The sequence below is a fragment of the Artemia sp. Qi Xiang Cuo genome, chromosome 15 (genome assembly GCF_049724085.1).
Source record: "Artemia sp. Qi Xiang Cuo chromosome 15, ASM4972408v1, whole genome shotgun sequence".
NCBI lineage: Eukaryota > Metazoa > Arthropoda > Branchiopoda > Anostraca > Artemiidae > Artemia > Artemia sp. Qi Xiang Cuo.
This window is the reverse complement of record NC_142808.1, coordinates 63,230,496-63,246,038: the sequence shown is the minus strand read 5'-3', so window position 1 is coordinate 63,246,038 and position 15,543 is coordinate 63,230,496. Positions and strand designations below refer to the sequence as shown.

The following is a 15,543-nucleotide window of genomic DNA, read 5'->3' as shown; positions in this document are numbered from 1 at the left end:
ATTACGCCTGTGGATTGATCACTCCCCTTCTACAAAGAAAATACGTTCCGTTCAAAATGAATTTTTGTTTACGTGCGAGACAGCGCATGCGGAGGAGGTTGCACAAAATGTTGCATAACCCATCTGTGTTTACAATTCATGCTAATAGGACGAGACATTGAACTCGAATAACCTTACTTCCCGCTCAAGGGGTTATCATGAAAATGTAAATACTAGTTTACGTCTATTGTATGACTTCGTTTTTACATCAATCAATAGTTATTTATGAAATTGAATCTGTGTTGTAATTTTTACAGATACCATTTCAGTTTTTCATCGAAGGAGGCAGAACTTAAAAAAAAAAAAAAAAACATTTCAGGTATCCTCGCACGTTCAAAGTATCGAAATTTAGAAATGTGTATGCAAACTTGTCTAGCCCCTCCATCCACAGTAATGTCAAAGCCTCCCAACTCCTCTATTATTATAGTTCTGTCAAAAGGAGGCAAAATCAGAAGTACATTTTTAAAAATGTTATATTTTTAAAAATATTGGATTAATTCAGAAGTGACAAGATAAACCCATCATGTGATCGTCGACTCGCGTCAAGTGTAGCCTAATACTCGCTACCAGTGCACTTTCACCCCCCTCGTATTGAAATTTAACCTTAATATGGTATATACACAATTTGTTTTTATTGTTTGTATGTCGTTTTTTTTCATTGTTTGGCATTGTGATTCAACTGTTAATTAGAAAAAATGGAAAAAAAGTGTAAACCAACAAAATCAGTAAACTCTTATCATCCTAGGGCTGTTTCAGGCATTAGCAGGGGGGGGGAGTATATGAACCTGATTGCATTCTTTTTTACAGGCCTAAAATTGGCACAACGACAAAGGGTAAAACAGGTGGAGTAGTTATTCGGCTTCCATTACTAAACTACGTGTGGTATTAAGGAATAATGTGTTAAGAAATAGATCACAAGGAAAAACCAATGGAATTAAAACATACGAAGTATAGGATAGTGCCTCTCTTTTCTCTTAGAGCCTATTTTTCAGTGGCGTAAATTCATAAAAATTCTGGGGGGGGGCAAGATTTTTGCCACCTCACAGAAGAAAATTTGAAAATTTTCAATTTTACTTTTTGAGGAAAGTACAAAACTATGCTAATTATATTCTGTTAGAAAAAAAGTTTGAATTGGTGGAAGTGTCTATTTCAGAGCGAGTGAATTGCTTGGAAAGAGCATTTCCTGCCGAGAAGTAGCGGACATATTAGACACATTATTAAAAGCAGTATTGTTCCTTAAATTGGGCTTCTTAGACTCCTTTTTAGGGAAGCAAATTACTTAAAAACATATATTGTGATGTGAAGGATCCAAGCCAAAAAAAAAATTTATAATCAGGAAATGTCATTTTGTTTTGTTAAGAATTGAATTGAGTGAAGGCCTAGAACAGGGTTTTTTGGCGCGAAGCGCACTGGCGAAAATGAAAAAAAACCTAAGAAGGGGCAAACTCCATGTCTCAATAGGCAGCCTCAAGTGGGTTTAATTAGCAAAATTCCAAGAGAGGGGGAAATCGAGCCAAATTAAGTGGTAGCCAAATTAAAATTATTTGGATAAACTTTAGAACACAATTAGATATATAAAAATTTAAGTAAATAAACACAATTAAGCAAATAAGTCATAAATTTGTTTGCATCGCGACTGAAGTATCCAGAGAGCCACTATTCTAATGGGAAACGTCGTTGCTTCAGGGAAGCAAACTTGTCGACGGCAATGTTAAAATCTATCTTTTCGCTTTTTTCCGGCTGGGTTGCTATAACTAACAAATCGCTAAGTCGCTCATCAGTCATAGTTGTTCTGAGATATGTTTTAACACTCTTAAGTGTTGAAAAAAATTTCTCGTTAGAGGCAGTTGAAACGGGGAGCGTCAAAGCAATTTCGAAAGCTTCCGAAATGACAGCAAAGGCGTCTTTGTTCATGTAGAGGTAGGCAAGAGCTTTTGATGGGCATTCTGGTTTCATCCTTTGTAAATAAGATTTTGCCAAGGCTATCTCCGACTCAAACTTCAACTCATTTACTAATAATGTAGGAAAGTCACGTACAAAGTCTTGTATTAGACGTGCATACAGGAACTTCGGTGAACTTGGCTCAAACGCTTCTAAGCCTTGGATTACTGAGGAGTTTTCACCAAACCTTTGTCTCAGCTCCGAAGTTACTCGGTCGACTATGAAGTATAAAATGTCCGACCTATAAGTTTTAAAAATGTCAAGATCCTCTTCTGTTCGATTTCTTGCTCCGGCACCGACAGTGGTTTCGACGTAAAAATCGAGAAGGCGTCTGCTTATAGCAACCAAGCGTCTAGGCTTCTATATTTGGATTGAGAACTGCTTGCATAAGCTTTTCGTTGCTTCGACCATTTTAAACCAACGCTCTTCAGATCGGAGCTCTAGAAACTGTTGTTGAACTGCTTGAAGCAGAGAATTTACGCCTGAAAGAACGAGGCTCTTGGACTGGAGTTGTCTGGATGCAATATCTATCGGACCGAGGATCTGCTCATTATTTCAAGAATGAGCAAGAATTTGGCATCAATTGTTGCCAACAATCCAAAAGCTTCAGAACGGTCCTCTTTTGAATTGGCTTCATCTTAAATAACCCTGAATGTTTCGAGAATAACACCTAAACGTGTCCAGATCTTCTGAATTGAGGAAAACCAATCACCATCGAGTGTCGGCTAGCCGCTCGAGCTCAATCTTCTTTTCTCCGCGTTCTTGTTCGGTTCGAAGGAATTTCGTGACGTGGCGCACTTCGGCTGAGAAAGACATAATGCCTGAATGCAAGAAAAGAAGTTTCTAACCTCCGGACAAGAAGCTATTGACTGCACAAGCACAAGATTTAGGTGATGGGCGTGACAATGAATATACCTAGCTTGTGGTGCAAATCCTTTAAGAATAGCCTGAACACCATTACATGCGCCGCTCATGACACTCACACCATCATAGCATTGAGCCACACAGGTACTCCAATCCAGTTCGTGCTTTTCAACAAGATCCTTGATTGCATTAGCAACGGATGCAGCATCTAATTGTTCAGGATGTGTACTTCCGAATGTCTCCTCGCGGATGTTAGAATTACTATCAATAAACCGAATAGTTAAACCAAGCTGCTCTTTTTTCGACAGATCTTTCGTTTTATCTGCGCAGATTGCCCAATATTTCTTAATAGAGCAACTTGTTTGTTCTCGCAAGAAGTCAGCCAGTATGCTTATAAGACTATTTCGGTAGTCGGGACTCAAATAGCTTCCATACCGACGTTTTAATTTTTGCTGAAGATCCGGGGTTCCCTCTGTCATCATTTCTAGTATTTCTATAAAATTCCCTCGATTGTGTGAGTCGTCGTGTTCATCATGACGTTGAAATAGGAGCCCTTGGCGTGCTAGGGAACATGCCACTTTCGCAAGTGTGACTATATGCAGGTGATTTTTCGGTATGGCTTCCTTCCGATTTGAATAGAGAGTTGCAGCTATTGACTCAGATGTGCCACACTCAATTGCTTTATATTTGGTCCAGCTGCGATTTGCTTCGTTATTAGCTTCTGAAGCCTCGTGTTTTCCAATTCTTTCGAATAGCTTTTTCCAGTTATTCATTCCTGTGTCGACAAACACTACGTTATCAGAAGTATTTCCATGATTTCTTGTTAAGGAAAAGTGCCGACAGCAAAAGCAGTAAATGGCGTCTTCTTTAATAGAGTATTCTACCCATGGTTTTTCTCTTAGGCTTTAGCAGAAAAACGGCGACCGTTTGTTTTGGGGTATTCGGCTAGCTTTGGCTGGTTGGGTGCCTCCCTCTTATGGTGGGAGATGTCAAGATTGCCCCTCAATATCGTATCCGATGCATCGGCTACACTTCCACCCTAGAAAAAATCCAGTGCTTTCGCTTTTAAACGTTTTAACTTTATTCAGAGGCCGATAGCTCTGAAAGAGTTGTTCCCTTAAATAGGTGTCTAGGAGACATAGGAATAATAGACTTTCTTAGTAAATATTTCTAGAATTTCCAACGCTCCGCAGCAAAGAATACTGTTTTCAAGCCATTTACTTCCATTTATACAGAGACTTTCGCCACTCTAAACCTTTTTTCGTCGGTACTGTTTTGGTTTTGTTGGAAAACTTTCGTCGTGCTCCCCCCCCCCGCAAAAAAAAGTGATAGTGACGCCCCTGCTCCTAGCTTCTAATTAGCTTTTCTGCTACCGTTTAGTGTTACGTATTGGCATTTTGCCCTTAATAGTTTTCGTTTTTGTTATTTCATGATTAATAACGGGATGGTCTATTAAACAAGGTGCTTTTTCTCTCATTTCTAATAATAGCTTTATTTCCGCCAAAATTGACGATAGCATACAAATATCTTTCGACTGATCATTTAATACGCTCTAGCATCTTCTGCATGTTTAAGCGCCTCCAAATGCTCAAATTCTCAGTTTTTAGAATTCGGTAGAATAGTATAAGCTAGTCAACTGAAATTTAAAAGGGTTAAAACATATATATCGTTTTTTGTCAGTTTAACTACGAGTAGAATTTCGTAAATTAAACGATAACATAATCCGAATAAGAAACTTAGCAACTCAATACAACAAAATTCTCGTACTTACCTAGCTTATCAGCAAAATCTAGGAGGGCAAGTCGTAAATTTTGTTTTAGATGAAGCACGCTGACGTGAAGCGAATGCCTCTCAATAACAGCCAATTTAACTTTAAAAAGTAGAATTTTGTCACAAAGCAGCAATTTTTATTTATGATAAAACTGTCACTTCAAATGTAATTTAGCTTTTTGTCGTTCCTATTTTACGCCAGACCCAGTTTCTAGGGTGGGAACATAACAAGAGGTCTAAATAATGGTTAGCGGCTACCTAGATAAAATGTCTGGGACTTAGGAAAGCATTTAATGCTCTTTCATTCTCTTAAGCTCTTCCAAAACTCTTTGCCATAAATTATGTCTGATAAATCAGGCTGTAGTCCCGGTAGTCATCTCTGAAGTCCTAGCCTGCCCCCCCTCCTTGAATGACACCTCTATATCTATAATTGTTTCTTATATGCTCGGTTATATGATTGTCCCCACAAAATTTGCGATTTATACATTAATCCAAAGTTGTAGCGCGATATCAAGATTTTACTTCTGTAGGCTAAACTTTAGTTCGCATGGAATTTATTGCATGAAGCAAAGGCTATATGTTTATATTAGTCAAACCATAAATGGCAAAATTACAAGCCTCACTTGGGCCAGCTTCTGTTGCTGCTACACTATCCACCAACTTAGCTTTTTTAGCTGGTTGGCTGGGTTTAAAAATATTGATTATTTATCTCTGACTATTTCGCACACTCTTATTCAACAAATTAATTCACATTCACAATGCCACAATTGCCCACAATGCAATGCTTTTGACAATGCTAGAAAAAACACGAGTCTCCGGGTTACGCGTCATTTCGTATAAGATTTTGTATTCGATAAAATTTGTATTTTTTATTCGGATGAAGGATAAATAAGGGTATAATCTAAAAAATCTCGGGGGGCAAAATCAGGTCTGGTGAGGGGGGGGCAAAACGAGGTCTGGGGTGGGGGGGCAACTGCCCCCCCCCCCTGCCCCATAGCAATTTACGCCTATTATACGCAATTTACGCTATTTTTACGGCAGTGGTATCAATCAGAGGGGCAGGAGGCTTGTACCCCCAAGAAGTTTTCGCCCCTCCTAGATTTTGAAAAATTACAAAGAAATACCCGAAAATTTTTTTGGATAAATGTTTTTCGGTATTTTCATTATAAGAATTGGGGAAAACGAAAATTTACCCCCACCCCAAGACTCTTATTATTGGTGAATTATAACCACTGGTTTACACTTAACTTGCATATAAGGACCATGCCCCCTCAGATCAGAGTTTTACAATTTGCATAAAATTTTATAATGCTTTATATATAGTTAATAATTTTTTTTGTAAATTAACCCCTTTTTTCGAAGTTTGTTCCTAGGTGGGGGAGGGGGGTTGTCACAGAATTTCATCTGCTTATTGATATGGGCTATTAAGAGAAAAAGTACTGATGTAGAAAGCGGTAAGTGCGCGAAAAGTGAAGTTTCGTTAATGCTAATGAAATAAAACTAAATAGGATGAAAGGTACTCTTGCATTATATGGACCTTTACAAGGAAAACAGTCACGAAAATTTCGTTTTTCACGGGTTAACCACTATAGAGTAATACAATGATACCGTGGTTTCTATTGCGTATACGATATTTAAACTGTTTTTTTGGGAGGGTTTAGGGGGGGGGGAAAGAGACCTAGATTAGGTTACGTATTTAATATATGCTATACTTTACTCCCCACCCCACCCCTAATGTGCAAATATATAATCCAAATTTTTTTCTAAACTATTATATATTCATCCTTTTTTATTTTTTTTCATTAGCATTAACCAAACTTGACTTTAGAAAGGCATATATAATGCAAGAGTAGGCCTACCGGATGAAAATATAAGACTTCAGAATCAAATTTGGGCTATATGTTTGCACATTAAGGGGTGGGGTGGTGGTAAAGCATAGCATGCATTAAATACCTAACTAAACCCACTCTAGATACCTTTTAGTCCCCCCCCCCCTAAACCCCAAAAAACTAAAGTTTCAATATAGTTCTCGGAGTGAGAACCATTTTTAATGCCTGTCTTCATACAGCGTCTCATATAAGTAACGGGTTTCGTCCTATCTGATCTTCAATACAATTGTTGCGCGCTTACCGCTTTCTACATAAGTGCCAGAGGAAATTTTCACTCCTTCCCTTTCTATTCATTCCATTCTTCCCTATTCATTCACTCAGCATTTACGCTGAGTCCCGCACTGTTACATAATACACCTGATAAACTTGAATTAATATAGATAAACCTTTGTGTTCCAACTAGAAATTTTATATTTGAAGCAAAAGATTCAAAAGCAAGATTTTATAAAGATTTGCAGCACGGTATTAAAAATAATCGGCTTGGGCGTCGCCATGGCAACTACTTGTTTAACAATTGGATTTATGCTTTTTGATGTTTGAACAAAATTTGTTCTGGTACTTGTTCATTATTGAGAATATACTTAAGAAGTTTGATTTGCAAGATCTGACAGATCTGACAAAAACCGGTTTAGCTACTTGTTCAAAGAATGAACAAGTGTTGCTCAAAAGCTTATAGGTAATTTAGGATCTAATTATCTATAATCTAATTGATACTTACGTTGATACGTTGATACGTTGCAGGTACGTTGCAGGTACGTTGATACGTTGCAGGTACATTTTAATTGACTATTAGGTACTGGTGCATTATGCGGGCACCCCCAAGAAGTCAATTTTATTTAATGCAAATGAAATAAAATTAACTTTATCCCCGCCCCTATATATATATATATATATATATATATATATATATATATATATATATATATATATATATATATATATATATTAATTCAGTGTATTATTCCAAAGGGTATATATTTGCATATTAGTGTGGTAGGGGTGGAACTAAAGCTTCTTTCCGACACAAATACATCTTAAATTTGGATTCAGGATGCAATTCTGACGGTACTTGTGCAATAAATGGTACACACGAAAGAAGTCAAGTTTGGTTAACGCTAACAAAAAATAAAATATGATGAATATATAATAATTTAAAAGCAAATTTAGGCTATGTATTTGCACATTAGGGGAGGGGGGAGGGGTAAAGCATAGTATATATCAAATGCGTAACCTAACCTAACCTAGGTACCTTTTCCCCTCCTAAACCCCAAAAAACAATCGTTTAAATATTGAGAAACCACGCTTTGCCATCAATTTATTTAGCAAATCACCCGTTGTCTGCTAATGAAATAGCAGTACGTAACCTAACCTAGGTACTTTTTTTTTGCCCTTTCAACCTCAAAAAACTTTAAACATTTTTTACGGAGTTAGCAATACCTCACAAACCTGTTTTTCATTAGGATTTCATTAGATTCTAGATGCGGGTCTTCGCGTGTATACTGGATTCTTAACAAGTACCGCATTTCCTTTGTTTCATGTTCCTTTTCAATATAATAGTCGCTGCACTGGCAGTGTACATCCCCCCCCCTGATGGCCCCATATAAAGCCCTAATAATGTATTTATCCGTTAATTCTGTCTCGGGTACTTGCATATTATCAGGCCCACGCTCAGGAAGTGAAGTTAGGTTAATCATAATGAAATATACCAAAATATGATGAAAATATAATACTTAGGAAACAAAATTATGGAAACTACAACAGAGAATTATGGAAAGCAGGCCACCCATAAATTATTATATTAAATACTTAACCTAACCACATAATTATTATTATTAAATAATAATTATTTTATTATTAAAATAATTTAATTATTAAATATTTAATTAAAATATACCTGCATTGTAGTTTATTTCACGAAAGAATAAACTGATTATAACCGAATGCGAGAGGAAAACCGGTTTACTCAGATCAAATAAAGCAAACTTCTTGAGTGTGTTCTGGATAATACGTAAGTATCCAGTCTAGTCCTTCATCTTTGGTTCTTTGTTAAGGCAGTTATCTTGTTAGTCTGAAATTTATCTGCGTCTGTGACTGAGTGCAAAAATTAGCAAAATACTATTTTGAGCGATTTTAAAAAGTGGATAACAATGGGTGGAAACATGATAATTTGGTTAACAGAAACACGCTAACTATTATAAAGCAATATTTTCATTATTCTAGTGTTTTCTTTTAGTTTATACACATCTTAGGGCCGTATGTGCAACCATCAGCGAAGAAGGGGTATACTGTCAGTGTAGGGGTGCAAGGTGCACTCGTGGGGAGGGGGTGCACTCTCAACGTAGCGAATATTATATTGAAAAGGAGCATGAAATAAGGAATACAATGGTACTATACTCTCAGAGAGGAATGCAATCTCAGAGTTGGGGTGTGAGGTGCACTTGTGGGGGTGCACTGTCAGTGTAGCGACTATTATATTGAAAAAGATCGTAAAATAAGGAGTGTAAGGGTACTAATTGGGAGGGGTGCACTGTCAGCATAGGGGTATGAGGTGCACTTCGCGGGGGGGGGGGTGCACTGCCAGTGTAGCAACTATTGCATTCAAAAGAAGCATGGGTACTTGTCCAGAACCTGGTACACATGAAAGAAAGATCGCATCGAAATCTCAAAGCCACTATTGATAAACTGGTTTGTGACGGGTTGCTCACTCCGTGATAAAGATTTAAACTGTTGTTTTTTGTGGTTTAGGGGGACTAAAAGGTATCTAGGTCAGGTTACATATTTAATATATGCTATGCTTTACCCCCCCCCCCCCCTTCCCCCCTAATTTGAAAATATATAGCCCAAATTTGTTTCTAAACTATTATATTTTGATCCTATTTAGCTATATTTCAATAGCATTAACGAAACTTCACTTCTCGCATGTGTACTCAGATTCTATACAAGTACCGAAGCATGAAATAAGGAATGTAATGATACTATTTGGGAGGAGTGCACTGTCAGCGTAGGGGTTAGAGGTGCACTTGTGGGGTTGGGGTGCACTGCCAGCCTAGCGACTGTTATATTGAAAAGGAACATGAAATAAGGACTGTAATGGTGCTACTTTTATTTTATTAAGATTTTTCTTTTAGAAAAGCCCCTCCTCCCACAATGTTACTCTAATTTCACTCCTTCCTCGATTCATTCAGCTGACCTGTGTGTCAGTCTACATTATTTCTTTGTCTAATTAAATCTCGAAATATTATAGAGAAATTCTTGTGCTCAAGCTAGAAATTCGACACCCGAAGAAAGAATATAAAACTGAAACAGGTTTTCTATGCATTATTCAGTTCGGTAATAAAATTAGTCATTCAGACATCGGCATGTAAATTATTTATTAGTCCCTTTGAAGCTGGACAAAGCTGTTTGGAAAGGTGGTACTGGTACGTTAAACGGACACTTTTATATACTAATGAGAGACGAAACCCGCCAGACTGGTTTTTTCAAAAGACCGCTATTCAGAAGTGGAATGCAAAGAGTAATTTTCATTGAGTTTACGATATTTAAACTGTTGTTATTTGGGGTTTGGGGGGGGGGGAGAAGGTACCTAGGTTAGGTTAGGTTTCGTATTTAATATATCGTATGCTTTACCATAAAGTTAATTTAGGCCACATAACCAATTGGTCCTACTCTTCTCCTGAATGTTTTGTGCCCGAATTTTCTACGCCATTTCCGCTACTGGGAAATCGCCCTGGTTTTTGACTTCTTAATTTTTCTTTTGTATTTATTCGTTTTTCATATCAAACATTAAAAGTTGATTGCTTGAATTGATTAAGTGGAAACTTGCACAGCCGTGGACATCTTAAATAGGAAAATCGTGACGTGTTTTTAATGAAAGAAAACCTCCGTTCGTCGTTATACTGACGGATTCAGGGGGAAGCCGGGGGACCGGACCATCCCTCTCCCAGGGTTTTTTCGGTACCCTCTTTCCCTGTTTTTTCTTTTTTTACTCTTTTTTTAGAATAAATTTGTGAACTTGGTCAATTATTGGCACCTTTGTCACACTGCCCCCCCCCCCTTCACAATATTTTTATCATTAGCGCCCTTATCACATTGAGTCTCTTTTTAAGTAGTGCCTGACAAAAAAAGGAAGCGTGGGTGAAAAATCCACCAAAAATCAGCTAAGACACAAAACAACTTAAGGAGGTATTGCTTCCCTTTCAAGACCCAGCTGTGTAAGAATTTTCACTTTTACTTATATGAAAAGGGTTGTTAGATTTAACTGATTACCATCACTTATTTATTTTCACAATTCAGAGCTGCAATACGAACCAAAATGTGGTATTGCTGCTAACCATAAGAAAAATCTTAGAAAAAATATCTTATAAATAGGCTTAAGATGGGTCCAGAAGGGCTAAAATTTTATTTTGATGTCCTTTGTGCTCTAGCGTTCTCGCATATATAATATTGCTTTATGTTTTTGATGTCCAAAATTCATCAAAGGAAATTCTAAATTCAATAAGGTTCAAACGGAAATTAAAAATTTGTTCCAAAATTGATGGGGCCTTTCCAGGCCAATTTAACCCAGCCCATAAAAAATAATAAATATTAAGTTTAACTACCTAATTCCTAGTTCTAAGTATGCAAAAAGTTTTGCAGTAGAAAATAAAATGAAATTAAATTTGTTTTGCGAAAGAGTTTAAAAAAAAACTGACCTTTTCACCGAACGAAAGTCACTCCTCTATTACTGTGATTAATATTGATAATAATCAAAGTATTGATAGTAATACAACTTCTGTAAATACTATAAAAAAGTGATAGTATTTGCAAAAGTATGTATAATTGAATATTTTATAGTCATGTAAATGAATTCTTTTGTTTATCGTTTTTCTCTACTATAGCTCGAAGAAGCAACTAAAGAAGTTGCTGACGATATTACTCGTCCTAATTAATTTTGGTTAAATTAATTAGGCCAAAACTAAATTAATTAAATTTCTCGTCAACATATCTTCGTTAATAGTCTTATCTTCGTTAATATTTACTGAAAAAAAATTTAAATGAATTTACTGAAAAAAAAAAATGCATTGTCAGTTTAAAATACGTATGCTGAATAATATATAAATAATATATAAATAGAGCATTGAAACCTTATGGCTCTTTACTATAGGCAGGACTAGATCATTATTTCTGAGCTACGACCATGGACTATGGATGTCATTTACGTGATCATACTTCGCTGGACGGAGAACTAGAATTTCCTCTTCTGTACATAGGGGCTTTAGGTCTCTCACACATGTTGAATTTCGTAGCATAATTACTCTCAACGTCATATCCCTTTATTCAGTTTCTGTTTCTGTTGGGGACTTCAGTTTCTGTTTCTGTTGGGGACTTCAGTTTCTGTTTCTGTTTGGGACTTCAGTTTCTGTTTCTGTTGGGGACTTCAGTTTCTGTTTCTGTTGGGGACTTCAGTTTCTGTTTCTGATTCTGTTGGGGACTTCAGTTTCTGTTGGGGACTTCAGTTTCTGTTTCTGTTTCTGCTGGGGACTTCAGTTTCTGTTTCTGTTGGGGACTTCAGTTTCTGTTTCTGTTGGGGACTTCAGTTTCTGTTTCTGTTGGGGACTTCAGTTTCTGTTTCTGTTTCTGCTGGGGACTTCAGTTTCTGTTTCTGTTGGGGACTTCAGTTTCTGTTTCTGTTGGGGACTTCAGTTTCTGTTTCTGTTGGGGACTTCAGTTTCTGTTTCTAAAATTACGCGAATTTCTGTTTGCTGATAGTAATGATCATCAACTTTATAATTAATAAGTTTTGGATGCTTGGAATATGCATAATTTTTTTTTGTTCTTATACAATAGCCTATACATATTTTGATTTATCTTCCTTCTTTAGAGTTTTGGTTTCTATCAACAAAGGTCGTTCTGTACTTGCAGTTTTATTACTAGTTTTAATCCAAGGCTTCTTAGAATGTGAGTGAGGCTAGTGTTTCGACATTCAATCCCCCTATTTAGAATTAATATTCATATACAATACTTGTTTTGTTTGTTTTGGGCTTTGTTTATGTATTGATACTGATTTGTGGTAGTTTTTTGCTTGGTAGATTATTTGATTCTATTTTTGTTCATTTTTGGTTTAATAGTTCTTTACTTTTTTTTTTTTTGGAAAAACTGATTTTGTGGAAAAAGTTTTTTAATTAATTTCTTTTCGTTTAATATTGACATAGTCTTTTTCAAGGAGAAAAACTGAGTCTCTTCTAAACTAAAACAACCATCCCTTCCATAAAAACCTTTAATGTCCCCTGGGCATAACTTACAACCCTTGCCCCTAATCTCTGGGGTTTGTTTCAATCCCAAAAGCCTTGTTATATGTTATTTATACTATTTTTGAATAGAATGGCTATCTCAAAATTTCTATTAGATGCATTTCGGGACAATACGACGTGTTTTGAGGGGGGGGGGGGAATGTGGTGGCTGTCCTTCGATCACTTTGACTCTTAAAAATAGCACTAAAGCGTCTGATTACCAATCTAATGAGCCCCCTCCGAAGTTAATATGACCGCACTTTCTACAAAAACCTTATATGTCCCAAGGGCATAACTTACAACCCTTGCCCTGAGGGCTAGGGGGATTTTTATCTTCAAAAGCATAAATTCCAGACCTGTCTGATACGCTGAACAAAATGGCTATTTCAAAATCTTGATTGTGAGTGTTTGGGGAAATGATGGGTATGGGGGGGGCATTTGTCCTCTGATAACTTTCGACTAATAAAAAAGACACTAGTCTTCTCAATTTCCAATCAAATGAGCCATTTTGAAGCTTCTACGATAAAACTTTCGGAAAAACCTTATATGCCCCAAGGAAATAACCTAGGACCCTTGTCCTGAGGACTATGGGGGAAGGGTCGTCATCCTCAAAGATATAATTTCCAGACCTTTCAACTACGTTGAACAAAATGCCCATATCAAAATGTTGATCGGAAATGTTTGGGAAAATGACGGGCATTGGGCGGGGTGATTCTCCCTCCGATTACTTTCGACTATAAAAAAGGACAATAGCCCTCTCAATTTCCAATCGAATGAGCCCTTTGCGAAGTTTCTACGACAACCATAAAACGGTTGACATTAAATTGATGATATCAATTCCCTTGACAGGATTCTTTGAATGCCCTTCGTATGTCAAATGCATTTGTAGAGATAAACATGTCAAAAGATAAAATATTCGATCGTCCCGTCTAGAAATAGTTGGAAATTGAGCCTTCGGCATTGATTTTTTTCCATGTTTTTACCCAAGTTCTCCTTACTTCAGGAATTGATCTGCAAAGTCATTTCTAAGTTTTACTACTGTCAAATATATGTCCCCCCTCCCGACTCATCAGAATTGTGGTTCCTTGAACTGAATTTTTTTTAAGCATCCATGTTATCCCCAGATATCCACGTTTTTAGGACAAATTCGCCATTGCTCTGAAATATTTTCCTTTTTTTAGTCCCTGTTTCATGATACTAGTTCCCAAAAATCCAGTATAGTTGACTCATTATTTTTTTCTTTCTGTGATTGTATAATATATTCAATTACTATTTGCATAATCTGCTCATACAATAGTTTCCAATCTGGACGTAACTTGCAGGAGAGCGATATTTATATAAGTATCACCCCCCCCTGAAAAATAACATTTTAGCCAGTGTCTCTGTAATATTTTTAGTGTTCGTATAATTCAGCTCTCCGTTGTTTCAATTCACCCAATATGATGTTTAGATTACTTACATAGAGTAGGGAACTTCAAACTGAAATTTGCTTGACCTATACGATATACGACAGAGATTTGAATGTTCAGACAGAAATGAGGAGGCATTGGAATCTTTGCTTTACCGAGGACTAATTAATTCTAATCTTCCCCCTTGCTTTCATTGAATCCCCAAGAGACGTATATCCGACGCTTCAGTTGGGCTGATCTGTTCGGAAAGCGCGTATATCACCGATTAAGGATCAAAGAAAAAAAAGCAACATAAATCCAGCTTAAGTCTTGTAAACTCTATTAACATCGCCTATGATCTGAAAAAAACAGACTTTAAGCTATGTTTGTGTTTTTTTTAGCTCATGACGGGTCATAGACTCACCACAGAATTGTCAAGGCTTTACAGATAGGCAGAGGTTGAATTTGAAAATACTTTCCAAGTACCCGCTTTGGACTGTAGATATGTTCAATAAAGTTTTGATTTTAAATAACCAAAAAAATACATTGATACCCCCCCCTTAAAGCCAGGCCTATGTTTAATATATGTTTAGCCTAAATTAGCTTAAAGTTCTGCAACTTCTTTGGTTTATCTACTGTAGGATCGTCCAACTTTTGGCCTGAAGACCGTATGGTGCAGATCAAGTGTTTTTGCTATTAACAAGAAACAAACGGACCATACCCTCCACCCAGTAAAAGCCATTAGTGTAGGCTATATAAAAAAATGGTCTTACTTGCCATGTTCCCAAAGATAATGATTTTAATTCAAAAGAATAAACCATCTTTCTCTTATAGGCACCGACGGGGTCAGTGACAGAGCATCCACAAGTGAGCGAGATGAAGGAGCGAGTGAAGGAGCAAGGAGAAAGCGTCGAGAAGGCCACAAACGAAGAGGCGCTCATTCTCACCTAACTTACGATTCACCAAATCGGGGTGAAACAAAGGGCTTAAACCCTTGTATAGTCAATGATTATTTGGTGATGATGATTAATTTGTGTTGCTTTTGAACGTCTTTTTTTCAATTTCACGGTTTAATTCTCTTGTTTGTCAGCTTTGAGCCTGGCCCACTTCTTGAACCGTCGAGTGACGATTTGTTTATAATTTTTCCGTTTTTTTCGTAAATAAAAGTATAGTTCAAATTTTTGAGAAGATTCATTTCTCTTGCTGATATAGATTTCCTTTAAAATTAAGGATTTTCCTTTAAAATTAAAGGATTCTTCCTTCCTTTAAAGGATTCCTTTAAAAAAAAAAAAAAAAAAAAAAAAAAAAAAAAAAAAATTCCTTTAAATAAAAAAAAGAAAGGATAAAAGAAATCCTTTTAAGGATTTCTTCCTTTAAAATTAA

General features: G+C 36.6%; 1 protein-coding gene across 4 annotated transcripts in view; it reads left to right on the top strand.

Moving 5' to 3' along the window:
* Nucleotides 1-15,340, top strand: part of LOC148943977 (uncharacterized) — a 117,589-nt gene extending 102,249 nt beyond the window's left edge. For all 4 annotated transcript variants that reach the window (XM_089101549.1, XM_089101551.1, XM_089101548.1 and 1 more), the window contains one exon: nt 14,995-15,340. In XM_089101549.1, the coding sequence (XP_088957675.1) occupies nt 14,995-15,111 (117 nt within the window). In that variant the 3' untranslated portion in view covers nt 15,112-15,340. The remainder of the gene's footprint in view (nt 1-14,994) is intronic.
* The last annotated feature ends 203 nt before the right edge of the window (nt 15,341-15,543 follow it).